Raw genomic sequence first — 27,735 nt, 5'->3', positions numbered from 1 at the left:
GCGTGGTGTGACCTCGGCTGAGAGCTCGGGTGGCCTCTTCTCCGGGCTGGCATTGCTGGTGGGACAGCCCCGGTTTGGAACTGGTTTGGAACCAGTTTGGAGGCAGTTTGGAGCCGGTTTGGAGCCGGTTTGGAGCCGGTTTGGAGCTGGGGGCTGTGCATTCCCTCACCCTCTGTGCTGCTCTCGCTCTTAGGCCTCACGCCGAGGATTTCAGCGTGGATTCCTCCTTCTCACAGTAAGTTCTCCGCGGGCGTTTCCCGGTGCCGCGGGGAGGGACAAGGGACCGTGGCTTGCCCTGGGGAAAAGCCAACCCTGCTCTCCAGAGGGCAAAATCCCCTTGGAGTTTGGGGTGTTTGGTGCACATGGTGAGCTGAGTTTTCTGCTGCTGAGCACAGTGGTTAACCTTGGCTCTAAATTACCATGGAATAAGGCAGGTGATCCATCCATGGAAGTGTTCCTCTATGGAAGGGGTTTGGAGCAACCTGGTCCAGTGGAATTGTCCCTTTCCCTGACTGGAACCAGATGACCTTTAAAGGTCCCTTCCAAGCCAAATCAGTCAGTGGTTCCATGATTTTCCTGCTTTTAAGGGAACTGATAAACACACTATTTGTCCTGCACTGCTCTCAGGGAGTTTTGTATGGGAGCAGCAAATCCTTCTGCAGTGATTCCCACCATGGGGAGGATTCTCTGCTCCCAGGGACAGACAAGTTTCTTAAGGAAGAATTGATAGCAGCAAATTGGCAATTATCCATTAACGATGAGCTCCATGCACAGCCCTAATTAAACAATGTAGATTCATCAGCACAAGCAATTACAGGAGCAGACTCGTGAGTGTCAGTCTCCAATGTTGCAAAACAAATAGGCCAAAGGAAACACAGCCTGTCATCATCCCATTGCTGCTTCCCTTCTGGGGTTTGAACCTTCAGTAAAAGTATAATTCTTGTATTGAGAAGCAAGTTGTGCCACTGCCCAGCCATGAGCAGCATCCAAACCTTGGGTGGGAGGTGCTGCCCATCCTGGGAGTGTCCAAGGCCGGGTTGGATGGGGCTTGGAGCAGCCTGGGATAGTGGAAGGTGTCCCTGCCCATGGCAGGGGGTGGAACAGGGTGAACTTTAAGGTCCTTCCAGCCAAAGTATTCTATTATCTTCAGCTTGAAGCCCTGAGCATGTCCCTGATTCCTCCATGGTTTGGTTTGGTGACTGGAAATGAGCTCTGCAACTGCTGAACACAGTTGGAGAGGGATTACAGCTGCCTTCAGGGAATGAGGAATCGATAAAAATCCCATTTCCATTGCAATGTCCTCCCTAATAAAAAATTATACATATATATGAACTAAAAGTCAAGCAGGAGATTTCTTTCACATCTCTTCAGGCCCATGAAGCCCTTCCTGCAGTCTGTGTCAGCCCTTGTCCCACTGGCACACGAGGGTTTGTGGGATGAGTTCAGCTCGTGGTGAGAGATAAATGGCCCTGGAGGCCAAACCTACTCTTGGGCAGGGTTTTTCCTGTCGTGACTGCTTGGAATTTGCTTTTCATCCCCAAAATAAGACTGCAGCATTGCTGCTGGAGCCAGGATGACATTACCTGCACCCAGCTGGGTTTAATTTACTGCAGAGTGGTTTGCAATATCAATTCTTTCTTTGGGCAAAAAAAATCACGCTCCACGATAAAAGAGGAGATTTTTTTCTGATTGATTCCCCTGGTAAATGCATGAAACCTTGAAGAAATGAGTGTTTGGGCTTGAGGGCCAAGATGTGGCACAGCATCCTGGCTCCCTGGGCAGTGTTTATTGATGCGGGACTCGATTCTGCTGATCGCGGTCTGTGAGGAGCCTCGGCATGTGCTGTGCCAGGGAAACTCATTCCTGGGGCTGCAGGGGCCAGGAGGGACAGCTGCCTTTCCACAGGGCTGTGACAGTGCCAGGGTGCCTGTGACAGTGCCATGGTGGCTGTGACAGTGCCATGGTGGCTGTAACAGTGCCAGGGTGGCTGTGCCAGGGTGGCTGTGCCAGTGCCACAGTGGCTGTGACAGTGCCGTGGTGGCTGTGACAGTTCCATGGTGGCTGTGACAGTTCCATGGTGGCTGTGCCATAGTGGCTGTGATGGTGGCACAGTGGCTGTGACAGTGCCACGGTGGCTGTGACAGTGCCACGGTGGCTGTGACAGTGCCATGGTGGCTGTGCCATGGTGGCTGTGATGGTGGCACAGTGGCTGTGACAGTGCCAGGGTGGCTGTGCCAGGGTGGCTGTGATGGTGGCACAGTGGCTGTGCCAGTGCCAGGGTGGCTGTGCCAGGGTGGCTGTGCCAGTTCCATGGTGGCTGTGACAGTTCCATGGTGGCTGTGCCAGTGCCACAGTGGCTGTGCCAGTTCCATGGTGGCTGTGACAGTGCCAGGGTGGCTGTGACAGTGCCATGGTGGCTGTGACAGTGCCACAGTGGCTGTGACAGTGCCACGGTGGCTGTGACAGTGCCATGGTGGCTGTGCCATGGTGGCTGTGCCATGGTGGCTGTGACAGTGCCAGGGTGGCTGTGCCAGGGTGGCTGTGCCAGTGCCATGGTGGCTGTGCCAGTGCCATGGTGGCTGTGACAGTGCCATGGTGGCTGTGACAGTGCCACAGTGGCTGTGCCAGTTCCATGGTGGCTGTGCCAGGGCCTGTCACAGGCTGGTGTGGGACCTGCTGAGCACCTCGGGGCCGGGTGCTGCTGTGATCCGTGAGGATCACCTGGGATTCTTGGTTGAGGGGGAGAGCAGCTCCAGTGCTGCACCTAATGAGGGATGTGAGATGAGAAAATTCACTAAAAGTGGGCAGATGTGCCCTGTTTGCAGCACTTGGCCTTTTGGACCCTGCCAGAGGTGTCCCCAGTGCTGTCCTGTAGCTCCCTGAGGACCTGAGATCCCCCCAGAGAGGAATCCCCGCTCTGCCCTTCCCTGCGCGGATCACAGCGCTGCCATGGAGGGCTCTGTCCCCAAAGGGGGACAGGCAGCCCCAGCTCCCCGTCCCTCCCTGCCTCCTTGGGGCTTTCCTGTTTGCAGACAGGCCCGGGCCTGGCGGCAGGAGCTGCTGCAGAGGGAGAGCTCCGCTGCTGGCCGAGGATGCTCTGGGGAAGCCGAGACATCCCCGGGGGCGAGGGGAGCGTGTCCAGCCCCCCTGCGCTTGTGGCACAGCATCGGTCCTGCCAGGAGGGCTCAATCCAAGCATCCCCCGGCCCATGGGGCAGGAGAAGCCCCTGGAGCCTCTCCCCGGCCCGGTTTGAAGCCGTTCAGCCCTGCCGAAAGCACAGCCTTTCTCCTCCTTTGAGTAATTGTTCAATTACTGCTTATTGAGCGCGGGGGCAGCTCGTTCCGTCTCTGCCTTTGGCAGGCGCCCAGGCTGTCTGTGCGCACAGCTGTACAGCTATTCCCATTCCCTCTGCCCTTCCCATTCCCAAAGGCTGCTCTGGGAGCGGCTCCGGGAGCTGGGCAGGGCTGGAGCTGCCCCCGTCCCCTGCTCGCCCCGGAGGATGGAGGAGGGTGGCAAGCACAGGGCACAGAGCTCAGCCCGTGTCACCCATCTCGCTGTGTCCGTGTCCAAACCCCCGACAGCATCAGGAAAATGATGGGGAAAAAAGGCAAAACGTCCCAAAGGGAATCAGGAGCTGCCGGGGTATTTCCAGCCCCAGCCTGGCAGGTTTTGTGCTTTATTTGGGAAGGATTTTGGCTCTACTCAGGTGCCTCCAGAGCATCCTGCCCAGCGTCTGCTGCTCCTCGGGCTGCTGGAGAGGAAATGCTGCAGACCCGCCCTGCCAGCCCTGCTCCTCACCTTCCTCTGAGCCGGCTCTGGTAGCCACAGCCCATCCCCAGGGAGCCCAGGAGGGCCAGCAGCGCATTTCTGTAATCCCAGCCTGGCTGCAGGCACATTTCTGTGTGCTTGGTGCAGGTGGGTTTGCATGGAGGGTGCAGAGCTGCTCCCTGGGCTGAGCTGGAGTGGAGGGGTGAAGTGGGGTCTCACTTGAGCTGCCACGGCAGAGGTGGGTGCTGGCACCTGCCAGATTGCAGAGATTGCTGGGGTTTTACAGGTTTGTTTGTTATAAAAGAATAAATCTGAAGCATCTAGTTTGCATCCTGCTACATGATGGCAGAAAATTCTTGAGAAGTTTCTTGGGAGTAGAAATTGTCCCAGGCTGGATGGGCATGGGAGCAGCCTGGTCCAGTGGAGGGGGTCGGAATGAGAAGAGCTTTAAGGTCCCTTCCAGCCCAACCCACCCTGGAATTGTATCAACACCAGCATTTCCCACCCAGGGGAGTGTGAGGGGAGGGAATGCAGCTGTGGGGAGAGGCTGGGGCTTTTTTCCTTGCCAAGAGCCTTATTTATTTGAAGAGACGTTTCTCATGGCAAGAAGTGTCTGATATAAAATCCAGCAAAACCACCATGGGAAGCCAAGTCCTTCTGCAGAAAGGAGCAGGGGGGGTCTGGGCAGGTCCTGGAGCAGGGCTGGCAGCTCCCTCCCGTGCCTGGCTGCTGGATTTTGGGGCACTTTCAGCTTTCAGGCCAGGGCCAGGGACAGCCACAGGCTGTGGGGACTGGAGGGAGCTGCCTGTGCCCCACTGCTGGTGTAAGTGTCCCGTGGATGCAGAATTTGGGGGGTATCTCCACCTCCCCCTTCCTATATGAGTTCATATTTTTGTGTTTTTCTCCTTTTTAAGAGAGCTGTCCCAGCTCTCTGGGGAAATGGGAATTATGGAGCAGGAGCTGTGCTCCTCAGTGTCTATTTTAGTGCCAGTGGGCTGAGATGTGCCTGTCCCGGCCTTTCATCCTGCACTTTTCCCAACAAACTATTGTGTCTTTTTTTGGGAACTCATCATCTTACAACAAATTGCCTCTAATCTTAGATTAATAAAGTACAATAAATAACCCAGCGAAGAAAACGAAGTCGCTCAGGCATGATGAAGTGCATAATAGCAGTAATTACACTTCCAGGCAGAAGGTTTGGAACTAAACTTGTACCAGGATCCTTGTTTGCATGGCCTGGGGGTGTTCAGTGAGGGCAGGGGGGGAGCTGTGGGCTGCCTGTGGAGCTGCTGACCCTTGGAGTGGCCTGGGATGGGCTGGCACCAGGATGCTCAGACAGTGGGGATGAGGTGGGGACGATGCTCCAGGTGGGAAGGATACTCCAGGTGGAAGGGATGCTCCAGGTGGGAAGGATGCTCCAGGTGGAAGGGATACTCCAGGTGGGAAGGATGCTCCAGGTGGGAAGGATGCTCCAGGTGGGAAGGATGCTCCAGGTGGGAAGGATTCTCCAGGTGGAAGGGATGCTCCAGGTGGGAAGGATGCTCCAGGTGGGAAGGATGCTCCAGGTAGGAAGGATACTCCAGGTGGAAGGGATACTCCAGGTGGGAAGGATGCTCCAGGTGGGAAGGATGCTCCAGGTGGGAAGGATACTCCAGGTGGGAAGGATACTCCAGGTGGAAGGGATACTCCAGGTGGGAAGGATACTCCAGGTGGAAGGGATGCTCCAGGTGGAAGGGATACTCCAGGTGGGAAGGGATGCTCCAGGTGGAAGGGATGCTCCAGGTGGAAGGGATGCTCCAGGTGGAAGGGATGCTCCACGTGGGAAGGATGCTCCAGGTGGAAGGGATACTCCAGGTGGAAGGGATGCTCCAGGTGGAAGGGATGCTCCAGGTGGGAAGGATGCCCAGCCATGGCAGCAGGGAGGGGACACTGAACTCCCCGTCCTGGCTGAGCTGCTGTGAAGGCAGAGCTGTCACGCCGTGTTTTGTGGGGGTAATAATGCAGTCAGAGTTTTGCCTGAATTTTATTTCCAGTTAACTTCCTGACAATGAAATTAAAGGGTACGTTTTACATGATATCATCTCCTTCCCTCAGCTGGAAATGGAGTAGGAGCTTTGATACTTTGGGGTGGTGCTGCAGCCTGGGAAGAGCCATCCCTCATTCAGCTGTGGGGTGTTGGATTGACCTGCAGAGTGGGACCCCCACAAAGATCTGGGGCTCAGCCTTGGCAGATTGTCTGCACAGGAACCTGTTCCTTCCACATTCTTTTATTTCTTCATTTCTTTGCAGTGTTAAACACCTTGTTCTCCCCTGTCAAGACACGGCTTTTTTGTTGCTTTGTTGTTTTTTCCAGTGCTCCTTCCTCCTGCAGCCATCAGGATGGATGAACACGTGGGCTACTTCATCATAAAAAGTTAGATCTAATCATTTAGTCCTTTTATCCATCAGCAATTACAGTCCTTGTCTCGAGGTGGGCAGATCAGTGAACCATCTGTCTGGTGACAGAGATTTATTTTGCTGTTTGTTGCTTTGATACAAGACAAATGTCAGGCAGAGGAATCGTGCTCCCTGAAGTCTCCGGCTCCTCAAGGCACTTAATCCTCGGGGACTCTGATGAATGGGGTGCTGCTGTTGGAGCTGAAAGCCAGTTCCCAGCACTTCCTGGGCATTTTTAATAAGGAGAAGGAGCAATTATCTTGCGTGCAGCGCTGTGAGCAGTTGTGACAGCTGATTTATGCCCTGGCACAGAAAAATGATTTGCCGAGTCTGGCTCAGGGAACGATTAATTTTAACACGTGTAAAGGCTGAGCTTGGAGGCTCTGATGAGCCAGGGCTTGGAAATTCTCCTGCTCTCTCCCTGCAGTGGGGTCTGGGTTTGTCCCCCCCTGCTCCCTTCTCGTGGTGACCACGACCCCGGTGTGGGGCAGAGCCCCCCTGGCCACCCCTTGGCCGGGGGTGAGCAATGAGGATCCCCTGAATCCCCTTCCCAAATCCGCTGCCTGATCAGCTGGGCGTGAGCGCTCGGTGAAGGTTTATCCCTCCCGATAAATCAGGAGCCGGCAGCTGCGGGATGGAGCGGGATGACCGCGATTGTCCCCGGGGATTTGCTCACCTCCATCCGTGCCAGGGCTCGGGAACGCGCCTGCTTAACGAGGGCTCCGTCACCTCTTGCAAGCAGCTAAAAAAGGAGCAATAAATAACAGGAGCACTTCCTTGGGACGTGCTGGATACAGCGGGCAGGGAAAGCGATTGCCAGTTCGCATTTAACTCCTTTACGGCCGGAAAGGAGCAGATTTTGGCTCGGTGTAAAGGCGAGGCAGGAGGAGCCGCTCAGCAGGAGCGGAGAGATTTGGGTGATGAATAAATGACTTTACAAAGTGCCACGAGAGGCGGTGGCGGATGAGCGGAGCTGGGACCGGTTTTACCCGCACGCCCTTCATCCCCATCCCAGACCCCCCTGAGAGGAGCCCCCAGCCTCGGGGAGCTTTTGTCCCATCCCCAGGGCCGTGGGCATCCAGCTGGGATGTGGGGCTGGCAGGGGTCGCTGGGGAGGCAGGAGAACCCAAGGGAGGTGTGGATGGGGCGTTTCCAGATTCACCTCCCTGGCAGGTGACCCCCGGCCCTGGCACCGTCCCCGTGCCGGGGGTCACCACCCCGGACCCCGGGCGCTGTTTGGAGCTGGCTGTCAGCTCCTGGGTTTTTCTGGAATGACCAAGCGTGGTATCTTAGCAACAAAGGGAAATTTTCTCCTTTCAGAGCGGAACTGTCTTTTAGCAGCTTCCATGCTGAGCGTTTCTCCTCCTCAGGCAGAGGCAGGGCACGGACAGAGCCAGGACATCCTGGGGACCCTGGGGACACGGTCCTCGCCAGCTCCTGCTGTGCTGCAGCTGGAGCGGATGGAACGGGGGGAGGCTGCTCCAGGGCCGCTGCTTTTCTGGGCGCTTTCGGGCGTGTGTGAAAGGAGAAGTTTGTGACTCTGCCGTCACCTGGCTGTGTGTGAGCGAAAGCCAAGCCCCGGGCCCCCGGCAGAGCTGGCCCCGGGGGTCGCACCTGCTGCTTTGGTGGTCCCTGGGGCTCCCGGCTGCCGCTGGTTTGGGGCTGCGGGAAGCGCCGGGAGCCCCAGGGGAGCCTGGGGTGACCCGGCCGGAGCGGGGACAGAGGGGCTCGGCTCGCACTGACCGACCCCTCTGGGGGCTCTCCCCGCAGGGTGCAGGTCGAGTTCTACGTGAATGAGAACACCTTCAAGGAGCGGCTGAAGCTGTTCTTCATCAAAAACCAGCGATCCAGTGAGTTCTCCGCGCTGGAGCCCTGCCCGAGCCGGGAGAGCCGCGCTCTGTCCTGTGCCATGAGAAGCCATTGCCATCTGCTGGTGGCCTTGTCCCCAGCCCGGGGACTCTGGGGACTCTTGTTTGGGTGTCCCCGGCCCGGTTTGGGGGATGCTTTGCATGGGGAGGAGAAGCTGCCTCCTGCCACCTCCGCTCGCTGGGGACAGGTGCCACAAGCTGCCTGGGAGCAGGGTTGGGGACAGGGAGCGAATGTCCCCATCACATGCTGCCCGTGCTTCCTTGAGGCTGTGGGGACAGCCAGGCCAGGCTGTGTTACCCACTCCCCCTCCAGCCACCGGGATTAGTCTCCACTTGACTAATGGTGTTTTTATTTTCTTTCTCTGAGATGTCATTAGCTGTCTGGAGGGGGCCTGCTCGTTAATTTATAAATTCGCGTTTTCTCTTCCTGCCTGCATCCTGTTGTCTTGTTAAAAAGCTGGAGTGCAGCACAACAGGGTGCCCACGGGGAAGTTTTTAATGAAAATGTGATGAATTTCTCACTTGTAGTTTGAGTAATAACCCCGTGAACCGGCTGGGGAGGCAGAGAGGATAAAGCAGCAGCTTTTTCTGGCCACCCCTGCCCCTGCAAGCCGCTTGTAATGCGGTCAGTGCTGGTCTGGTGCCTTTAAACGCCTGCTAATGAGGGGGACACGCTCCAGCAGCTCCTCTCACACCTATCGGGGTCAGCAAGGAGCTGACTCATGGTTCTTTATTTCTGAGCTGGTCTCTTGTGTCCTGGCAGCGGGCAGGACACGTGGAGCCCTGGGCAGTGCTGCTGGCCTGGGGCTGAGCAGAACCTGTGGGGCTGCCCAGGATGCTCAGGGTTACCCGGGGTGTTTGGGGTCCATGGGGTGCTCAGGAATGCTGCCCCATCCCTGCTCCCCTCCACCACAGGCCTGAGGATTCGGCTCTTCAACTTCTCCCTGAAGCTGCTCACGTGCCTCCTGTACATCGTGCGTGTCCTGCTCGACAACCCCGAGGAGGGCATCGGCTGGTGAGTGTCCCCAGAGCCCCCAGAGCCCCCAGCCCACCCCAGGCAGGGCTCAGCGTGGGTGCAGCAGGTGTGAGGATGGGTTTTCTCCTCCCAGCTGTTTGAATTGGTACTTGAACAAAACTTCCCAGGCTGGGAGCCCCTGCTCAAACCCTGGGTGTGGGGGTATCTGCTTGCCCTGAGCAGTGCGTGGTGGAAAAATTCAGATCGTGTTCACTTCCAAATTCTATCTGACTCTGTCAGGGGCCTTCAGACACAGCTGAGAGCTCAGTGACTCCAGGGCATCACCATGCAAATATTTCCTGAAGGCCCTTGAAGACATAAACACTAAATCCCATTTAAGCATGTGAGAGGGAAATCCTCTGTGCTGTGTGAATCCTTGAGGTGATGGATGATTCCCCACATCAGCTTTGGGCTGGGATTCAGTATAAGCCTATTTTTTAATGTGTCCTTGCTTCGTTTAGCTCATGTACAATGTGGGTTTGGTTTTTTTTTCCCAAGAGGTTGGAGAATTGGTGATTTGATTTTCTCCTTGTAAAGGCTGCAGACTACCAAGCACATCTGCACATTCTGAAAGTGCTTTCAGACCTGTGGGAATGAAGCAGGGCACGGATGCTCACCCTTGAGAGGTTTAGCACGGCTGCAGCTCAGGGAATTCCATTTTCCTGAGGCTGGCCAGCAGGAGCACATCCCTCACAGCGAGGCAGGGACAGCTTGGCTCGGTGCTGCCTGCCTGGCAGGGTGCTGGGGGCCCAGCCAGCCCTGCCCCAGAAGCAGCAGCTCAGCAGTTTTTGCTGATTCTAACCCGGTAATTCCCAGTTCCCAGCTCCCTGCAGCCCTGTGCCAGGGAGGATCAGCGTTCCACAGCATCTCTGGTGGGGGCTGAAGCACCTGAGGGGTTTTATCCTCCAGTAATGAGATGTTCAAGGCTGCCTGGGTGAGACTTTTCCTGTGCAAAGCCCTGGCTATGGGAATCAGGGTGTCTGGATCCATGGAAATGTTGTCCAGTGATCCCAGGGAGTCAATCCCAGCATCCCTGTTCCCCCACTGACTGCTTTCCCCTGCTCTTTCTCTCCCAGCTGGGAATGCGAAAAGCAGAATTACACAGCGTTCAACCAGTCCACCAACATAAACTGGTGAGTGTGGGGCTGCTCCAGGGCTTTGGCTCAGCTCTGCCAGGATGTGGGAGCAAAGGGATGGAGGTGGCTGCTGCTGGCAGCTGCCTGAGGCCAATTCTTGGTCGTGGGGCTGTTCGAGGGACGTGGAGCAGCATCCCAAAATCAAATCCATTGGCAAGAGCCGGTGTCTGCACCCTTGGGAATGGCTTATTTCCAGTGCAGGGGCTGCTCGAGCAAACTGTGCAGGAGGGAGCTCCTGAAGCAGCCAGGCCTTGGGTCTGCATTCAGCAGGGGATGAAGACCCTGGCAGCTGAGCCACGGCTTTCAGATCCCCTCTGGGCTCTCTTTGCAGGTCCCACATCTTTTGGGTGGACAGAAAAACCCCTCTGTGGGCCGTGCAGGTGAGCAGCCGTTGCTGGGTGTGCAGGAGCCCAGAGGAGCTGGGCTGGGAGCTCTGCCCCCCCTGTGACCCCCCCAGGGGCTCCCCGGGGCAGGGGGGGCTCGGTGAGCTCTGATCCGCTGCCAACACCTGGAGAGAGCCCTCGGAGCCTCCCTGTGTGTCCCTGCAGGTCAGCATCGCTCTCATCAGCTTCCTGGAGACCATGCTGCTCATCTATCTCAGCTACAAGGTGAGAGCCCCAGCCTGGCTCTGCCCCTGGGCAGGAATTGATTTCTGCAGCTCGGAGCTGGCTGGAGATGCAGCAGCCGGGCAGGATCTGTCTCGGAGATGTCTCAGCCGGTTCTGGATGTTTTCCTTTCTCATTCCCCCTCAGGCTGCTGGATAAGCGTTGTGCAGAGCAGAATCTCTTCTTTCTTGTGCTTTCTCGGAAATTCAGACCTGTTTAACGCAGGTTCAGTGTTTTTAGTGCCAGGCTGACACATCCCAAGTTTCCTGAGCTCGGCAGGGTGACTCCTGCTCCTTCCCAGCTCTGCCTCCTCCGGAGGGAGCGGCACCGCTCCAAGCTGGACAGGGAGAGGCACAGGCTGACCAAAACCCCTTAAAATGGCCAGAAAAAGTGACCTTAACAAATGGCACCTTCTCAGGGACCGGGGGAAGGTTGGCAGCAGAGACCCAGACCCTGCGTCACCGCCTGCTCCGAGTGCCAGCCATCTGTAGCTGTCACTGTCACCCTCCATCCTTGCACCAGGCATTGCTGTCCCCCAGTTCTGGGTGGCAGCAGTGACAGACCGAGGGATGTAGTGGCTGTGGAGAGGACTGAGGGGTTTGGGAATGTTTCCTGCTCCCAGTGTGTCTGCAACCACCACTGCACCTCTCCTGGCCCACATTCCCCTCATCCAGCAGCGTCTGTGGCAGAGCCTGCTCGTGTTAATTGTCCTCTGGCAAGTTTTTAAGCTTATTTAATTCTTCTTTGGTTTTGATTCCTCAGGGGAACATCTGGGAACAGATTTTTCGCATTTCCTTCATCCTGGAGATGATCAACACGGTGCCATTCATCATCACGGTGAGTGTGTCCCGGTGACATTCGAAAGCAGCTCTAAGTGTAGTAAGTGCTGTGCTTTTGGTGCTGAAATTAAGAGAAGTGTGTGTCTGGCCAAGTGGTATTTAAGGCTGGTGGCAAATTTTTCCTTCAGAAGTTGACAATATAATGACTTTCTCTGGAGTGTTATCCCAAAACCCATCCTCCCTTTCCTGCTCCACTGCAGCCAGGGAAGCAGGGCTGTGTTTGGTGGCAGCTTCTGCTCAGCTTGGATTTGGATCCTTCCACACAGGGAGGATTGGCTGCTTTTAGCTCTGTTTTTTAAAAGAGCATGGGTTTTTCTGCTAATAACCCTTGCCTTTTGCAGATATTCTGGCCTCCTTTGCGGAATTTGTTCATTCCTGTGTTTCTGAACTGCTGGCTGGCCAAGTACGCCCTGGAGAACATGATTGTGAGTGTTCCCCTTTGTCCAGCTCCTGGGGGATGTGGAGGGCAGCAGGACCGGGAGGGGATCCTTGGCTTCCCCTGGGGCAGGATTTGGAGCCTGGTGAGTGCAGCTGTGCCAGGGAATGCCAGGCTGGGAATGCCAGGAGTACCAGGAATCGCTCAGTGCCTGAGGCAGTGGCAGGGGTGCTCAGGGGTGAGGTGTTCCAGCCATTCCCCTGCTCCCACGGGAGCTGTGTCTCCCTGACCTTCTGATGGGAATGGGAATCCCTTCCCAAGGGCTAAACCCAGGCTTGACCTTCAGCGGGGAGGGCACTGCTGGAGCCAGCAAGGCAGCAGTTGGTGCTTGGAGGGAGCTTTTCCCCCAGGCTCTGGGAGCTGGTGGGAGCCCTCCCCTCTGTCCCCAGAACGATCTGCACCGAGCCATCCAAAGGACACAGTCAGCGATGTTTAACCAGGTGCTCATCCTGATCTGCACCCTCCTGTGTCTCGTTTTCACGGGGTGAGTGTTGTTCTCCATTTCTCTAAACCTCCCTCCTGGTCCCGGGAATCCAGCTGTGCCCACCCTGGGAATCCAGCTGTGCTCACCCTGGGGATGCAGCTGTGCCCACCCTGGGGATGCAGCTGTGCCCACCCTGGGGATGCAGCGGTGCCCACCCCGGGAATCCAGCTGTGCCCACCCCAGGAATCCAGCTGTGCCCACTGTGGGAATCCAGCTGTGCCCACCCCAGGAATCCAGCTGTGCCCATCTGGGCTGGCTGGCAGAGCCAGGCTCTAGCAGGGCTCACACCTTCCCCTGCTTTGCTTCCTCCCCAGCACACTGAGCACTGTGAGGGGTTTCTAAGTCAGACTGATGATCCTCCTTTATTCTCGGGTTTTATCAGGAAGTTTTGGGTGAGGATGAGGGTGTTGTCAGAGGGAGCTGGGGGATGTGGGCACGGCAGTGCCAGAGCAGTGCCGAGGGCAGGGACAGCAGCTTCCCCCAGGGACAGGTGTGGGATGGCTCATTCACTCCCAGCCTCCAGCCCAGCTCTTCCTCCCCCACAGGTCACAGCTCCTGAGCTCATTTGTGTAATTGGCCACTGGGGCTCCTGCTAATTAACTGGGCCCTTTACTCTGTGCACTGCTGACATCAAGGCTGTTTCTCTGGGCAGGGGCAGCAGAGCTCATCACTGGCTATTTAGCCCTGAATTAGGCTTTGAATTCTCCTCTGGCTCCCTTGGTCTGGGTTTGAGGCATATTATACCATTAAGTTGCTGAATGGGGAGGAAATGAGGCTTTTAGGCTCATGAGTTTTTGGCAATAAAGACGATGTTCTGGTGTGGATGACTAATGCTATTTCAGAGCTCAGTGGTGCTCCCAGCCCTGCTGCTGGATGAGTTTGGGGGAAGGGGGTACAATTTGGGAAGGCTTGGGTGACACTTGTGTCCAGCAGGATGGCTTTGAGCTGCAGGCTGGTGGGGTTCTGCCGCCCTGTGTCCCGGGCAGGCCCTGCTGTGATGGCGCTTTTCCCTTCCAGGACCTGCGGCATCCAGCATTTAGAAAGAGCAGGTGAGAAGCTCTCCCTCTTCAAGTCCTTCTATTTCTGCATCGTCACCTTTTCCACCGTGGGCTACGGAGATGTGACACCAAAGATTTGGCCTTCCCAGCTCCTCGTGGTGATCATGATCTGCGTGGCCCTGGTGGTGCTGCCGCTGCAGGTTAGACCCGCTCAGCTGAGGGTGGGGAGGGGCTCGGGGCAGCCCTGCCCATGGGGACATCATCTCCGTGCCCTGGGCAGTTCGAGGAGCTCGTCTACCTGTGGATGGAGCGGCAGAAGTCGGGAGGGAACTACAGCCGGCACCGCGCCCAGACGGAGAAGCACGTCGTCCTCTGCGTCAGCTCCCTCAAGATCGACCTCCTCATGGATTTCCTCAACGAGTTCTACGCCCACCCACGCCTGCAGGTGAGCCCCAGGCCTCTGTCCCGCAGTGCTGGGCTCGCAGCCTCGGACCCCGGCCCACGGCGGCCTCTGTCCCTTTGCAGGATTACTACGTGGTGATCCTGTGCCCGACAGAGATGGACATCCAGGTGCGGCGCGTGCTGCAGATCCCGCTGTGGTCACAGCGCGTCATTTACCTCCAGGGCTCCGCGCTCAAGGACCAGGACCTCATGAGAGCCAAGTGAGCAGGGACACGCCGCACGTCCCCGGCCAGGGATGTCACCCCAGCTGTGTCCCCGTGTCCCTTTGCTGGGTCTGGGGTGGCATTTCCCGGGGTCACCGCTCTCTCTTGGCAGGATGGACAATGGAGAAGCTTGCTTCATTCTCAGCAGCCGAAACGAGGTGGACAGAACAGCGGCGGTGAGTCCGGCTGGAGGGTGGGGATGGGCAGAAGGGATTGGGGTGGTGTTGATCTCAGCTGTGCCCAGCAAAGGAGGGTGCAGTGAAGGGGCTGAGCACCATGGAGAGCCTGGGGGATGGCACAGAGGCACGCAGCCCCTGTGGGCTCACCTTTCTTCTCCTGGTTTCCCATCAGTGCTGGGTTTCAGGGAGCAGCAGGGGCAGGAGGAGCCCTTGCTGTCTCCAGGGTGCCTGGGTGCTTTGCAGTTCATCCCAGCTGTAGAAGCCTTGGGGAAAATAAACTATCAGCCAAGTAGCTCTTGTTGCTCTTGTCCCTGTCCAGGACCACCAGACCATCCTGAGGGCCTGGGCTGTCAAAGACTTTGCTCCAAATTGTCCTCTCTACGTTCAGATCTTAAAGCCAGAAAATAAATTTCATGTCAAGTTTGCTGGTGAGTTGGAGCAGCTGCACAGCAGCTCCTGGTCAGCTGAGAGCCCTCCTGGATCGGCAGGAGGAGGAAACACCCAGTGCCCAGCACCACCCCAAAATGACCACATTCCCGGGCACTGCCAGCCAGGGAACCCATCTGTCCCCCTCTCCTCTGTGATGGTCCCCTCTGCCTTTCAGATCACGTTGTGTGTGAAGAGGAGTGCAAATACGCCATGCTGGCCCTGAACTGTGTCTGCCCTGCCACCTCCACCCTCATCACGCTGCTGGTGCACACCTCCCGTGGCCAGTGAGTGCCTCCCCTGCCCGTCCCTGCCCTCCCCTGCCCCTGCCTGAGCCGGGAGCGACGGCAGAACTGAGGTCTCTGAGCTCAGGGGGGAGGGTGGGGGTCTGGGATGGTTCTGGGGTGCACAGGGGGATCTGTGGCTCCCATCCAGATCAAGAGCAAAAGCCCATATTGGAAGGGAACCACACCAGTGCAGCTGGGCTGGGAAGTGCCAACTTTCCAAAGACGAGATAAAAATATCTTTGCATTGGCACAATCCTGCTGGCAGGAAGGCGAATTCACAGCACAAGCAGCCCCAGAGCCGGCAGGGTTTTTTATATATATTTTTTATATATCCAGCATGGCTGGGAGGAGCTCTGCCAGCACAAGAGAGCAGTGCTATGTGCCCTGCACAAGGGCCAGTCAGAAATGGTAGAATTTTGGGTAAAGTGCCATCAAAACAGTTATGAAACATCCTTGCCAGATGCCTCTCGCCTCATGCTCGGAGCTGTTTGCCAACACTGGCTCTGACCCCTCCCTCTGCACTCTGCAGGAGCCCTCGTTAACTAAAAAGGCACTTAAAACCCAAAATGAAAACGAGCTCATCCTCGGCAGCACCACAGCTCGTGGTGATGTGTCACTGTCACCTCCTGCTGTCAGGCTCCAGGGCAGCTCCAGACATTATTGGTGCTCTGCCCTGGCATCTGGCTGGAATTCTGGGATCTGTGCCAGCTCCAGGGGGTCCCATCCCAGCTCCAGGGGTCCCATCCCAGCTCCAGGGGTCCCATCCCAGCCTCAGTTTCCCTCCCAGCTCCAGAGGTCCCATCCCCAGCTCCAGAGGTCCCATCCCAGCCTCAGTTTCCCTCCCAGCTCCAGAGGTCCCATCCCCAGCTCCAGAGGTCCCATCCCAGCCCTGGTGGACCCCTCCTGATGCTGCTGCTGTGGTTGCAGGGAGGGCCAGGAGTCCCCGGAGCAGTGGCAGCGGATGTACGGGCGCTGCTCGGGCAATGAGGTCTATCACATCCGCATGGGAGACAGCAAATTCTTCATGGAGTACGAGGGGAAGAGCTTCACCTACGCAGCCTTCCACGCACACAAGAAGTGAGGGCTGGGGGTGATGGCCAGGGGGTCTGCATGCCTGGGGGACAATGGGCTGGGGCTGGAGGGCACTCCGAGCCCCCTTGAGCAGGGACAGTGCCCCGGAGGGGTTTTTCTCCGGCTGGGAATGCCCAGCCCCTGCTCCCGGCGCAGGTACGGTGTCTGCCTGATCGGCATCCGGAGGGAGGAGAACAAAAGCATCCTGCTGAACCCCGGCCCGAGGCACATCATGGCAGCGTCGGACACCTGCTTCTACATCAACATCACCAAGGAGGAGAACTCTGCCTTCATCTTCAAGCAGGAGGAGAAGCAGAAGAAGAAGGGCTTTGCGGGCAGAGGCAGCTACGATGGCCCCTCGCGTCTGCCCGTGCACAGCATCATCGCCAGCATGGGTGAGTCGGGGGCTCGGGGGCAGCAGGAGCCTGGAGCTCCTGCTCCATCACCTTCCCCACCTTTGGGCTCATTCCCTCCCCCACGTTGGGTTTTATTTTGTGTTTTGCACGCTCCTTGCCCCTCACCGCTGAAAACCGCTTTCCATCCTCTCTCCCAGTCGTCTCACCAGTAAAATACACGTTTCCTTGCACCCTGGTGCTCTCAGCAAGCTCAAATATCCTTATTAAACCTCGTGATGTCCATTATCATTAAGGGTATTTGCATAAATGCCCCAAGTCTGGATTTAGCCTTCAATTATTTCCAAGGCTGGAAGGAGAAATGCCTCGGGGCACATCCTAAATCACGTTTACGAATCCCAAGCCGAGGAAGAGCGTAGCTTTCTCTGCAGCGAGCGGTGCATTTGTGCAAGTGAAAAATACCATGAGTCATTACTTCCCTCTTGTATCTGGGGAGAACAAGTTTTGGAGGAGCTGAGCCACACGAGCACATTATATTTCAGGCAAATAATTTATGTGTTTGTACTCCTGAGCAGCAATTTGCATAGATTATCCCCCAGCAAGCCGCAGAGCGCTTGGCTGAGCGGTGTTTGTCACAGCTCTCGTCACACGGCTCCTGCACAGAGGGACCTTTGGCAAAGGTGATGAGAGGGACAGGAACACCAGGAGTGCCAGCAGGGCAGGGAGTTTTGGCAAGGCCAATGCCTGGGCTCTGCTCCTTGGGACGCTCCATCAATGCCGTGGTGGAGTCGCCATCCCTGGGGGATTTAAATGATGTGTAGGTGTGGCATTTGGGAACGTGATTTAGTGGGGGAATGGTTGTGTTCAGTGATCTTAGAGGACTTTTCTAGCTTTAAGGATTCTGAGTTTCTAAGGGCTGGAGCTGATCAGGAGGGATGTGGGAGGCGGATGAGGGCACTGCTGCCTGCCTGCCTCGCCCTGGGGCCGTGCATGGGAGGGGCAGTGCCAGGGCAGATCCTGGCTGGTGAGGAGCTGTGGGCAGGGCTTAGGCTGCAGGGTTCTCATCTCAGAGACACGGTGGGAACTCCTGCAGAGCTCGGTTTGGCAGCTCTGGCAGCAGCAGGTGGGTGAGTGGTTCAGGACAGAGCCCAGGGGAGATGCTGCACACAGCAGTGCCCGGCTGGAGGTCACTGCTGGGGGCTTTGCCTGCACTCCCTGTGCCCACAAATGGTTGAGCACTGTCCTGATGGGACACTTGTGGTCGGGTTCTTTTTCCCCTTGGGCTGAAGACTGATGAAAGAGAGGCAGTTTTCTCTTGTTCAGACTTGGTTGTTTATTCTTCTTTTATCTACATTACATGGGTACAAGGAGCTACGTGCACTAAGATAGAGAGGTGAAAAATGGCTAACAAAGATCTTCTTCAAGATCTTTTATATGTCCATTTACCCAATTAACAAATGCCAAGTGAATTATTTTTCTTAGTGACCCAATGACCCAACACCTGTGTGCAGCACTGTGGCACTCTCCATCCAATCACTTATTTCTACCCAAAAAGCTCTAGAAGAAGAAAGAAGGGAAAGAGACAACACCTTAAATCCTCCATCTTGTCTTTTGTTTTCTAAACTAGTTTAAACCTTTAACTTTTTCACCCAGTGACTTAAGAAAGCTCTCTAATTTTTACACTCACATTCCTAGTTTTTCTATTTAACTTTAACAGTTGTTTTCATGGTGTTATGTGAAATTCGGTGTTTTCTTGGATGTCAGAGCCAGGTATCAGAGATAAGGTCACACTCTCTGTACCTCTGATGCCAGCAGAGCACCAGCTGGGCTGTCTCCTCCCTGCACAGGGCTTGAGGACGGGGCTTTTCTGACATTTCCCCCCCTTAGAGAGTGTTTGCTGTGCTCCCTCCCCGCCGTGTCCAGGTACAGTGGCCATGGACCTGCAGAACACCGAGTGCCGCCCTGCCAACAGCAGCAAACTGGCGCTGCCGGCCGAGAACGGCTCGGGCACGCGCCGGCCCAGCATCGCCCCCGTCCTGGAGCTGGCTGACACCTCGTCCCTGCTGCCCTGTGACCTCCTCAGTGACCAGTCCGAGGATGAGATGACGCAGTCGGACGAGGAGGGCTCGGCGGTTGTGGAGTGAGTCGCTCCCTCTCCATAGAGACCTTCTTTGTCCAGTTCATTCCGGTTGGATCCGGTTGTGTCTGTGTTTGCACCCAGTTGGTTCCAGCTTCAGAGACACTGGGACCATGGCACAGGGCAGGCTGTGGTGCCCGGGGATGCTCAGGCTCAGCCCCTCTTGGCTTTTCTGTCGTTCTGATTGGGAACGGCTGGAAAGAACGACACGGACTCTCAAGGGAGTCACAACAGGAGAATCTCTCTGGTTTATTGCTCTAGGCTTGTCTTATAGACAGATACGTGGAAAGTACAGAAAGGAAACTCTTATTTGTTAGTAAAGTGCTACATTATCATCATTGGTCAGTGGGGCTCACCACCCCCTGACTTTCCCTTGCAAGGAAAACAAGAGGACAGACAAACAGCACCTGGCACTTGTTTTCTGTCTCTGAGGATTGTTTTGAAATCCTCCTATGAATTTTCTCAGGCTAGCTTCTCAGGCAGGACTGAAGAGGCCATGGGGCCTGCAGCCTGCTCCAAAGCTAGCATCCACACTTTTCCATGAGCGCACTGTCCCTGCAGCTTTACTCATGGGCCATTGCATAGCAAAAACTACTCCTAAATATGTGTATTCAGGGAATTCCCAGCTGCTGCAGCAGAGTTTTGCACAGCCTTTGCCAGTGTTGCTGTTGAATGTTTTCCCCAGCATCTGAGTGCTGGATAAATGGGAATCTCTCCCCGTGTCCTCACACAGATTTGTCTCTGCTGCAGGTACGTGAAGGGCTACCCCCCAAACTCGCCCTACATCGGGAGCTCCCCGACCCTGTGCCACCTTCTGCCCGAGAAAGCCCCGTTCTGCTGCCTGAGGCTGGACAAGGTGTGGAGGGGCTGTGGGGGCTGCCTGGGGCTGAACCCCCAGGATGTGTCCACTGACACGTCCATGTCCCACACGCAGGGCTGCAAACACAACAGCTTCGAGGATGCCAAAGCCTACGGGTTCAAGAACAAACTGATCATCGTTTCTGCAGAGACAGCTGGCAACGGCCTCTACAACTTCATCGTCCCGCTGCGGGCGTACTACCGCTCCCGCAAGGAGCTCAACCCCATCGTGCTGCTGCTGGACAACAAGCAAGTACTTTTCCACGGGTCTTCTCCCTCACACAGAGCCCTCCCTGCGTTTCCATCTCGTGCTGCGGGATGGGAGGGAACAGCGGGGCCACCGTTGGCTACCTGGGCTGGTTGGCCCTGGGGTTTTGTGTCTGTCCTTGCCGCTCGGACGTGCTGAACCACCTCACTCTCTGTGGCTCTCCCCCCAGGCCTGAGCACCACTTTCTGGAGGCCATCTGCTGTTTCCCCATGGTTTACTACATGGAGGGCACCATTGACAAGTAGGTGTTTCCACGTGTGGCTGTCGTGCCTGAGTTGTCGCATTTACCCCAGCCCAGACTTTTCAGTCACCCTGTGAGAAGCCCCAGGGTCAGTAACATAGAGCTGAGCCCACCTTGGGCTTCTCGGGTTGTCAGCCCCTCCCTGGGAGATGGGAGCAGGTGAAGAGCAGGTTGGGAGCAGCCTGGGCTCGCCGTGGAACCCCTGTGCTGCTTCCCTGTGTCGTTTCCAAGGGCTGACCCTGCGCTCTTCTCTTTGGGAACTGCCCAGCCTGGACAGTTTGCTGCAGTGTGGCATCATCTACGCTGACAACCTGGTGGTGGTGGACAAGGAGAGCACCATGAGTGCCGAGGAGGACTACATGGCCGATGCCAAGACGATTGTCAACGTCCAGACCATGTTCAGGTGAGGGCTGACCACTGCTGGGGGAGAGACCAGGAAGGGTGCTGGTGCCTGGGGTGGTGGCTATGGACGGGGGGACACATCTGGGGTTGGGGCTGCTGGAGGAAGCAGCATGCAATCAGCTGTCTCTGACCTCAGGCAGGACAGGAATGACTGTGGTCTTCCTCAGGCTTTAAATCCTCTGAGCTGCAGAACAACAGATCTCTTTCCATTGCAGGCTCTTCCCCAGCCTCAGCATTATCACAGAGCTGACCCACCCCTCCAACATGAGATTCATGCAGTTCAGAGCAAAGGACAGTTACTCTCTGGCCCTTTCCAAGCTAGAAAAGGTAAGAGGAGGGCACGGGGGCTTGGGAAGGCAATACTGACAGTTACTGACTGCATTTGAGCTCCTCGAAGTCCTGTGCTTTTCCCATGTCCAGAAAACCCAATCATGTCTCACACATTTCCATGGAGAAAAAAAAAAAAATCCTCTTTTTCTACAGTGCAAAAATGCTGCCCTTGTTTCCTCCTGCCACACCCATCAGAAACATTACACCTGTGCTCTCCCATTGCCATGAGTCCTCTAAGTTTCTGTGCAGTCTGAGCTCAAAGTTCCCTTTCTTCTTGCAGAGAGAGCGAGAGAATGGCTCCAACCTGGCCTTCATGTTCCGGCTGCCCTTTGCAGCAGGGAGGGTCTTCAGCATCAGCATGTTGGACACGCTGCTCTACCAGGTGAGATGGAGCCCTGCAGCTGTGGCCTCCCCTTTGCAGCCCCCAGGGAATATCTGAGCAAACCTTTCCCTGGTTTCCTGCCCAAATGTCTCCCCAGTCGTTCGTGAAGGATTACATGATCACCATCACTCGGCTGCTGCTGGGCCTCGACACCACGCCGGGCTCCGGGTACCTCTGTGCGGTACGTGCCGAGTCCCCTTGGGCTGAAACCATCAGGCCAGGCTGTCCTGGCTCTGGTGGCATCTGTCACCCTGTGCAGGGGGTGGGGGTTCCCCTCTTCTGCAGGACTGGGGTGGGGAGCAGCATTGCCAGGTCATTGTTCCCCTCCATTTTGGGGAACCTCAGTGCTACAAAAAACCCCAGAGCTGCCAAGGACCAAACCCCCAGTTTTGAAGGCTGAGGTCAGAAATTGCTCCTGGTTTTCTTGTAGAGTCCAGCTCACTTTTGGGATGGCTGTGAAGGAGCAGCCCGAGGTGCAGGTGGGGGTTCACGTTTGTCCTCTGTTCCTCAGATGAAGATCACCGAGGATGACCTGTGGATCCGGACGTACGGCCGCCTCTTCCAGAAGCTCTGCTCCTCCAGTGCCGAGATTCCCATCGGCATCTACAGGACGGAGTCGCACATGTTCGCAACCTCCGAGGTAGGGGCACGCTGGTGGCATGGGCTGGGAAGGGGCTGCTGCTGGTCCCAGCCAAGGTGGGGTCCAGGAGGCTGCTGGTCCCTGGGACACCTCGGACCTGGGTGGGGAGAGCAAGGGAAGGGGAATTTTTGTGTTTACTTGGTTTAGTGTGGCTGTTCTGGTTCCCCTGCTGGATCTGCTGGGTCAGGGTCAGTGCCCATCTCTGGATGTTCTGGGTGCCTTGGGGAGCAGGGTGGGCACAGCAGGGCTGCCCCTTTGCTGGACTGACTCTTGGTTTTCCCTTCCTTCTCCCCTGCTGCAGCCCCACGACATCAGAGCGCAGGTGAGTGCCGCTTGTCTCCAGCCTCGGGCGCTGCCTCCCTGTCCCCCTACCCTGGGGCTGATCCCTGGGTGGCTCTGGCCACTGAGAGCCACCCCGTGCTTTGTGCCAGTCCTCGGCCCCGGTGCCAGCACAGCCCTGCCCGTCCCCATGGAAGGGAGATATTGACTGAGCCTCAGCGCTCTGGGAAAAGCCCTCAGTGCCCTGACGTAATTAACTGGGATAAGGAGCAAGGAAGGGATCCCTCCTAAATACCTTCAGTTTTCAACTTGTAAGGAAGCAGTGACAGGGAGCTGAAAGCTGACATTTAATTAAATACAACCCAGCTCCTTGAGATGCCTTAAAAGGCTTTACTGATAAATTCCTGCTCAGCAGTGGGGATTGCTGGGTCAGACGTGTGGCAGCACAGACGCTGTAAGAGGGGAGAGAGGGGGATCAGGGCATGGCTGTTCCTTGGGCAGATGTGCCAGGGGTGATCCTGTGTGAGGTGTCAGGTGCCCACAAGACTCCCCTCTGCACTGCTTATCCAAGGGGAGCTCTGGCTGCCCCATCCCTGGAAGTTCCAGACCAGATTGGACAGGACTTGGAGTAACCTGGCCTGGTGGAAAGTGCTTGCCCACGGCAAGGAGTGGAATGAGATGAGCTTTACGCTCCTTCCAATGCAAACCCCTCTGGCATTCTGTGAGATCTGTGGCTGGGGCAGTGCAGAGCTGAAGTGCTGGGAGAGCCCATTTGGGTCAGAGGAAGGACCCCACCGTGGGAGAGATCCCACCCTGCCAGCCACCGGCCAAACCCTTCTTGGCCACCCCCCATCCCGCGTGACCTGCTGGGCTTCCAGTCACAGATCTCAATCAATGTTGAGGACTGCGAGGACACGAAGGACGTCAAGGAGCACTGGGGCATCAAGACGAGCCACCACAGGAACTCGTGTTCCAGCGACCAGTCGGAGCACCCGCTGCTGAGGCGCAAGAGCATGCAGTGGGCACGGCGGCTCAGCAGGAAGGGCAACAAGCACTCCAGCAAGACGGCCGAGTGGATCAGCCAGCAGCGCCTCAGCCTGTACCGGCGCTCCGAGCGCCAGGAGCTGTCCGAGCTGGTCAAAAACCGTATGAAGCACCTGGGCTTGCCCACCACCGGGTACGGTAAGTGCCGTTCGGCCGAGCTGCTCTGCGGTGGTGCCTCCCGCCCGCGGGCTCCTCAGGTAACCCTGCGCCAAGCCCGACCCCTGAGCCAGCCTAACCCCACGCCCGGCCTAACCCCACGCCCGGCCTAACCCCATGCCCAGCTTAGCGCCGTGCCGAGCCCGTTCCCGCGGGCGCTGCCGGGCGTGCTCCGAGCGCTGCCTCATTCCCCAGCTTGCTTGTGCTTGTGCAGACCAGCGGCTCCAGGCTGGGGTCCCCCCACGCAGAACCCCTCCCCTGCCAGCCCCCCATCTCTGGGCTCTGGGATGGCTCCAGGCAGGAGTTGGCAGTGGCACGGTGACCCCTCGTGCCCGCGGCAGGACCCAGTGTCCCCATGCAGCCTTGGCACACGAGGCCCCGTTTGTCCCCCGCTTTCCGGCCATGCAGAGATGGTGCCTCAGGACCACCCGACCCCAGGTCAGCACAACCCGAGAGCCCCCATAGGGACAGGGAGAGGCCAAACCCCGTCAGCTGGCTCAGCCCCCCCTTTGTTATAGACTTTAATCGTCCATAAACTCTTCCGTGGAAAGCCTTTCGGTAGCTGCAGGGCTGAGTTGCTTCATTGCGTGTGACGCCGGTGTGTGGCTGTGACAGCCACAGCGCTCAGGGTCCCTCTGTGCAGCCCCATCTCTCGTGAAGCTTCTGAGCTGCCCGTCGGTGCTGGCATCTGTGTCGCCTGGACAGCTCCCACCCCTTGGTTATGACAAAATCTGTAGCCCACAGGTCCCTTTGTTTGGTTGGTTTGGTTTGGTTTTCTTTTATTTTTTTTTTTTCTTTCTTTCTTTGAAACCATCCTGTGCTGCTGCTTGTTTGCTCCATCCTCCAAGAGTGTCCGTCCACCCCGTGCTGGCCCCTGCCCACACTCAGGCTGGCAATGAGCCCCAGCCAGGATGGGAGCTGATTTTGGGGGTGGGATTCCTCCTTTCCCATCTTGGCTTTAGGCACGGGAACGAGGAGGAGAAAATGCCCAGAAGTGAAGAGCAGGAGGAGTTTGGAGGGGGGGCCCAGGGTGGTTGTGGGCACTGCCAGGGTCCCCAGGGAGAGAGGAAGGAGAGCCAGCTTGTGGTGGGATGCAGCGAGGGCAGGGACTGCCAGGCAGGGGCTTGCAGGGTGCATCCCCCCTCTCTGTTTTTCCCCACATTCCCGGTCCCAGAAGTTTCTGTTGTAGCTCCAGGGGGGCAGTCTGGCCTCAGTGAGGTTTGGGGCACAGCTTGGGGTCAGGTCAGGGCTGGTTTCTTTGTCCTGGCCCATCTGGCAAATTTTGGGGAGCTCTGGCAGGAGAGGGGACAATGGGGGGTACGGGACAGGGACACTGGGCACAGTGTGGGGACCAGCAGCTCCTTGGGCATCCCGTGCTGCTGGGACTGTGTGTTGTCACCACGTGTCACTGTCAGTGTCTGGACACCCATGGAAAACTTTGCTCTGCCTTCTGCCCCTTTCCTTTTTCTTTTGCTCACGTTATCGCTGCAGCGCAGGAGCTCGTCTCTGATATTTGCCAAACCATGGCTTGCTGACCTCTCTCTCTCTCTCTGTTTATGTCTGTGCCTTTCCCTGTATGTTCTGTAGAGGATGTAGCAAATTTAACAGCCAGTGATGTGATGAATCGGGTAAACCTGGGATATTTGCAAGGTAATTCCCTTTCCCTGGGAGTCCCGCGTGACTCATGGCGTGCAGCGTACAACAAGATCATGCCAGCTAAGCCCAAACCTCACCCTTGCCAGTTTTCACCTTAGGTCCCCGAGCTTTCAGCACTAATTTGTTGGGTGGCATTGGAAAACCAGTCAGTGCCCTGTGGCGTTGGTGCAAATGTAGGGCTCTGCCTAATCAGGGAGACAGAAACCTCAGGGACCCTTTTTTAGCTGCATTCCTACAGGGAAATCACAGCCCTTGGCTTTCATTAACAAAACCCTCCCTCCACAGCTCTGCGAGGTGGCTTTGGGCTGTACAGCCAGCAACAGCTTGAGGAGGGGACAAGGAGGGGGAGAGGTGCACCAGGGCTGCCTGTGCATGTTGTGATGAGATGCTGGAGCTCCTGCTGGGTCAGCCACAGCCCAGGGCAAGGCACTGCTTTAAAAATCCCTCTGCACCCCATGGTTTGCCTTCCTGGACCCCTCTCCAGCATTAGAAGACCCCATTTTCTGACCAGGGGTGCTGGGCTCAGCCCGAGGCAGCAACGGCAGCCACAGGGGCCACTGGTGCTGTGGATGCCCCGGGCACCCTGTGGGGCTCTGTGGGACCTGCCAGGGTTTCCCATCTTTTTTTCACCTTTTCACCATGGTGGAACATGCCCTGGAAAGGCTCCTTTTTGCTGCAGCAGCCCCAAGGTTACCAAGGGCCCATCCCAGCTTCATTTTTGGCTTCACTAGCCCAGGCTTAAGGTGAAACGTTGGCATTTTCCTTCAAAGTGTGTCCTCCATCAGACAGGCAGCCCCAGCTGGGGCTCATGGAAGCCCCAGGCCAGCAGAGTATATTGCCAGGGGCGGTGGAGGTGCAGCAATATACTCGGTGTGCAGGGCTGCTTGGGGTCAGGAAACTTCCATGGGGCAGGGAAAGCTGCCCAGAGCCAGAGCCCGTCCCCACCTCCTGTCACGTCAAACCCCGTGTGTCCCGTCGGGTCCCAGGGTCTGTGTGCCACCCCTGCCCCAGCATCGCCATCCCCATCCCTGGCTCCCTGGAAGGCTGAGCACTGGCATGGCCAAAACTCCCCGGTGGCTCCGGGACCCTGGCACAGGCTGGGGGTCCCAGGCAGCATCACCCCGAGGGTCCCCCCGGCTCTGCAGCACCTCCTGTGGTCCCAGGGGTGCCAGGGATGTGTCTGGGCAGCGAAACAAAGGCCTGGCGTCCCCCTGCAAGCGCCGCTGGCCCCGGGGATGGCCCTGGGCTCAGCCGGGGGTGCCCTGGCAGAGGCAGCTCGGGAGGAAGCTGCTCGCACTCCTGTGCCGGGGGGCTGTGCTGCTGGAGCTGCAGCTGAGGGCTGCAGAGAAGCACCTGGGCCCCGTGCCGGGGTGATGTGCACGGTGATGTTGTCATTGCTGTGGCAGGAGACCCTGGCCGTGCCCACATGGGGCAGGGCAGCCTCTGGCTGGGGGATCCCCCAGGCCAGGCAGGGGGACAGCAGGGACAGGGAGCAGCAGGACAGGCCACAGGGAGCGGTCCCCAGCCTGGAGTTTATGCCCATCCCAGTGGCCGGGTCCTGCTGCTGCTGCCCCCAGAGCAGCTCCATTCGCTCCTCAGAGGGGCCTTTCCAAAAGCCTGGAGAGGTGTCCCAGTGACAAGCCTTGCAGCGAGCTGGTGTCCCGCCGTGCTCCTCATGCTGCCCCGGTGTCCGTCTGTCCGTCCCCTCTCCGCCCTGTCCATCCACACCCCATCAGCCCGTCTGGAAATGGTGTCACCTGTGGCAGCTTCCACCCCTCCCCGGCGCCCGCAGCCTCGCACCCCCATCCATTTCACCATGATCTTGTTCTTGGCTATTTCGGGAAGCACAGGGGCCCCCCCGTCACCGAGACCCCCCGTTGGCCCCCGTGGGTGCTGCTCTTGGTGGCCCTGAGCCCCCCCCGGGAGGTCACTGAGGTTTAGAGCCATCCCCAAAACGGCATCGACGGCTCTGAAACTCCACGGAGGCGATTTCCCCGGGGCAGGGAAAAGCAGCAATCCGTGGGTTTTTATTAACCCTGTGCCTGGATGATGCTAAACTGAGTACCTGGAGGGGAGAGGGGGGCAGAGGCCGGGGCGGCCCCGGGGGGGTTCAGCTGCCCTGAGCCGGTGGTTGGACTCGTGCTGTACCTGACACAGCAGGACTAACCTGTTCCCTCTTTTGCACTGGAACAAGGTAAGACAACTCACTTTATTCTGGGGGGGAGTGGGTGCTTTGGAGAGTTACCTGTGCCAGTCCCCCGGGCCGTGCTGCGGTGGGGGAGAGCCCGGGGAGTGAGGAGGGAGGTGGCAGCGACGTTCTTGGTGCCCTCCCGGTGGCGGTGACATTGCCTTGGCTTCTCCTGCCGAGGGGACCCATTTGCCTGTGGGAGCGAGAGCCAGGATGGGATCTGTCACCTCGCCTGGGGTGTCTGTGGGGGTGTCCCTCCCTCACCAGCCCTGTCCCTCCTCTTGCAGATGAGATGAACGACCACCAGAACACCTTGTCCTACGTCCTGATCAACCCCCCCCCGGACACGCGGCTGGAGCTCAGTGACATCGTGTAGGTGTTACCTCCCCCCGGTGCCACCAGCTGCGCCCATCCCATTGCTTCCCATCATTTCACAGAAAAGCCCTCGGGTTTTGTCTCTTTCCCAGGCCATTCCCCCTCCCTGTGTCCCTGAGCAGCTCCCGAACCCCCCCAGCCCCGTCCCAGCTCCCATGGCCGGCGTGGGATTTTCCTTTGGCTCCACTGAGCAGCCGAGGAACATCTCCTGAT

The 27,735-nt window shown here is 57.4% G+C and overlaps 1 protein-coding gene across 12 annotated transcripts in view; it reads left to right on the top strand.

Annotated features, from left to right (window-relative positions):
• The window catches only part of KCNT1 (potassium sodium-activated channel subfamily T member 1), an 81,462-nt gene that overhangs the window by 50,148 nt on the left and 3,579 nt on the right, over positions 1-27,735 (top strand). For 4 of the 12 annotated variants that reach the window (XR_015278310.1, XM_086858782.1, XM_086858789.1 and 1 more), the window contains 29 exons: positions 7,975-8,054; positions 8,988-9,087; positions 10,164-10,220; positions 10,555-10,603; positions 10,772-10,831; positions 11,591-11,665; positions 12,009-12,092; positions 12,493-12,587; positions 13,605-13,785; positions 13,866-14,030; positions 14,111-14,247; positions 14,363-14,426; positions 14,749-14,857; positions 15,034-15,142; positions 16,070-16,219; positions 16,370-16,608; positions 18,490-18,706; positions 19,454-19,559; positions 19,638-19,810; positions 19,999-20,070; positions 20,339-20,473; positions 20,688-20,799; positions 21,083-21,184; positions 21,282-21,365; positions 21,696-21,824; positions 22,126-22,146; positions 22,982-23,285; positions 24,891-24,953; positions 27,435-27,519. Coding sequence is in view for 11 of the 12 variants with exons in the window: in XM_086858782.1 (XP_086714908.1) it covers positions 7,975-8,054; positions 8,988-9,087; positions 10,164-10,220; positions 10,555-10,603; positions 10,772-10,831; positions 11,591-11,665; positions 12,009-12,092; positions 12,493-12,587; positions 13,605-13,785; positions 13,866-14,030; positions 14,111-14,247; positions 14,363-14,426; positions 14,749-14,857; positions 15,034-15,142; positions 16,070-16,219; positions 16,370-16,608; positions 18,490-18,706; positions 19,454-19,559; positions 19,638-19,810; positions 19,999-20,070; positions 20,339-20,473; positions 20,688-20,799; positions 21,083-21,184; positions 21,282-21,365; positions 21,696-21,824; positions 22,126-22,146; positions 22,982-23,285; positions 24,891-24,953; positions 27,435-27,519 (3,357 nt within the window). In the remaining variant the exon portion in view is untranslated. Of the gene's footprint in view, positions 1-193; positions 236-7,974; positions 8,055-8,987; positions 9,088-10,163; positions 10,221-10,554; positions 10,604-10,771; positions 10,832-11,590; positions 11,666-12,008; positions 12,093-12,492; positions 12,588-13,604; positions 13,786-13,865; positions 14,031-14,110; positions 14,248-14,362; positions 14,427-14,748; positions 14,858-15,033; positions 15,143-16,069; positions 16,220-16,369; positions 16,609-18,489; positions 18,707-19,453; positions 19,560-19,637; positions 19,811-19,998; positions 20,071-20,338; positions 20,474-20,687; positions 20,800-21,082; positions 21,185-21,281; positions 21,366-21,695; positions 21,825-22,125; positions 22,147-22,981; positions 23,286-24,890; positions 24,954-27,434; positions 27,520-27,735 lie in introns of all 12 variants that reach the window. The other 8 variants (XM_086858788.1, XM_086858791.1, XM_086858783.1 and 5 more) reach the window with 7 other exon arrangements.

Source organism: Cyanistes caeruleus, chromosome 20 (genome assembly GCF_971803275.1).
Source record: "Cyanistes caeruleus chromosome 20, bCyaCae1.hap1.1, whole genome shotgun sequence".
Lineage (NCBI taxonomy): Eukaryota > Metazoa > Chordata > Aves > Passeriformes > Paridae > Cyanistes > Cyanistes caeruleus.
This window is presented reverse-complemented; position numbering and strand designations above follow the sequence as displayed.